We start from the raw sequence: 1,408 nt of genomic DNA on the forward strand, positions 1-1,408 counted from the left end.
ACGGTGATGCTGCCGGTGTCTTTCCTGGCTAGGAAAGCCTTGCCGAAGGCTGCGTGTCGGGGGTGCTTTTCCCCACACTGACCAGTTAACATCATCCCCCAGCTTTGGCCAAAACACCTGGGTGAGGGTGCAAGACCCTGCCCAGACCCTGGAGGGGTTTGCACCAATGTACTACCCCGGGCTCATGCGTGATCCCAAGGGAATGAAAACTCCTGGAAGGGTGAAAGCAGAGCTGGCTGCTGCTGGGTTTTCACTCCTCTCACCGCTTCTCCCCACGGCAGAAATGGAGGAAGTTCTGGGGCGTCTTGTACCGCGAAAGCTCCTGCTCCACCGCCCGCCTGGAGCTCTTCGAGGGCTCGGTGCCGCCGGCCGCCGAGAAGCTGCGGAAAGGCGAGGGCAGCCAGCGGCTGGGCAGCGACTGCGTGCACGTGGCGGAGGTGAGCGGCGATGCCGGCTGTCCCAAGGAGACCGTCCCCTTCCTGCTGGAGACCACCGACAAGCGGTACCTCCTGGCTGCTGACGGCACCGAGGCGGCCAGCTGGATCCAGAAGCTCTGTGAGCTGGCCTTCCCGGTACGCACTGGACTGGGGTAACTGGGATCTGTGCGGTGGAATTCTGGGGGTCTGCTGTGGGGGGGATGCTGTGCATTGCCCTCGCTCACCCGCTGCTCTTTCCCGGGCAGAGGAGCAGGGAGGAGCAGGCAGCAAGCAAGGATGGCCAACAGAGCTCGCTGGGCACCGACGGCGGGTTCTCCATGGAGGAAAACTCCCTCTACAGCTCCCGGCACAAAGGTAGGCACTGGGAGAGGGGCAAGGATGAGTGGAGCTGGGTTTGCTTGTACAGGAGGCAGCATGCAACTCATCACCCCCTCCATCCCCATGCACCTTGCCTGGTTTTGCACGGGGGAGCAACCCCTGCCACGGCTCTGTGCAGGCAGCGTGGTGGAAAGTCTCCTCCTGAAATAGGCTCTTGGAGCTCTTCCTGCTCTGCGGTTTGGCAGGGCTGGGTTTCGCTGTGCTATCAGGCCGCTCCTGTGTGGCCAGAGCCCTCAAGCCCTTATCGGCCGGACGCCACTTCCCCCTTGCCCTGTCTGCGGGCAGGTCACGAGCCGCATGGCACATCCCTGCGGTGACAGATGCAGTTCTGCTCCTTGCATGGGTTAAACATTACCCTCCTGTATCCCCAGCTGGCGTGGAGCAGACGTTCGAGGTGACGGTGAGGGCCACCGAGTCCTCTGAGCGATGCCGCCTCTGGGGCCGGGGCATCCTGCGAGCCGGTGAGGAGGCGCTGGAGCTGCTGGATTTCCAAGCCTTGGAGATCATCTACAGCTGGCCCTACCGCTTCCTGCGGCGCTTTGGGCGGGATAAGGTAAGGGAGACACCGGGGAGAGTGGGTGGGTGGTGGGCTG

At 63.1% G+C, this 1,408-nt stretch overlaps 1 protein-coding gene across 1 annotated transcript in view; it reads left to right on the forward strand.

The window, feature by feature from the left end:
- The window catches only part of DOK2 (docking protein 2, 56kDa), a gene marked incomplete at its 3' end in the record, with an annotated part of 2,936 nt that overhangs the window by 995 nt on the left and 533 nt on the right, over window positions 1-1,408 (forward strand). The window contains exons 2-4 of the mRNA XM_010153630.1: window positions 282-572; window positions 683-791; window positions 1,187-1,368. Coding sequence (XP_010151932.1) covers window positions 282-572; window positions 683-791; window positions 1,187-1,368 — 582 coding nt within the window. The remainder of the gene's footprint in view (window positions 1-281; window positions 573-682; window positions 792-1,186; window positions 1,369-1,408) is intronic.

The sequence above is a fragment of the Eurypyga helias genome, unplaced genomic scaffold, assembly GCF_000690775.1.
Source record: "Eurypyga helias isolate BGI_N326 unplaced genomic scaffold, ASM69077v1 scaffold21916, whole genome shotgun sequence".
Lineage (NCBI taxonomy): Eukaryota > Metazoa > Chordata > Aves > Eurypygiformes > Eurypygidae > Eurypyga > Eurypyga helias.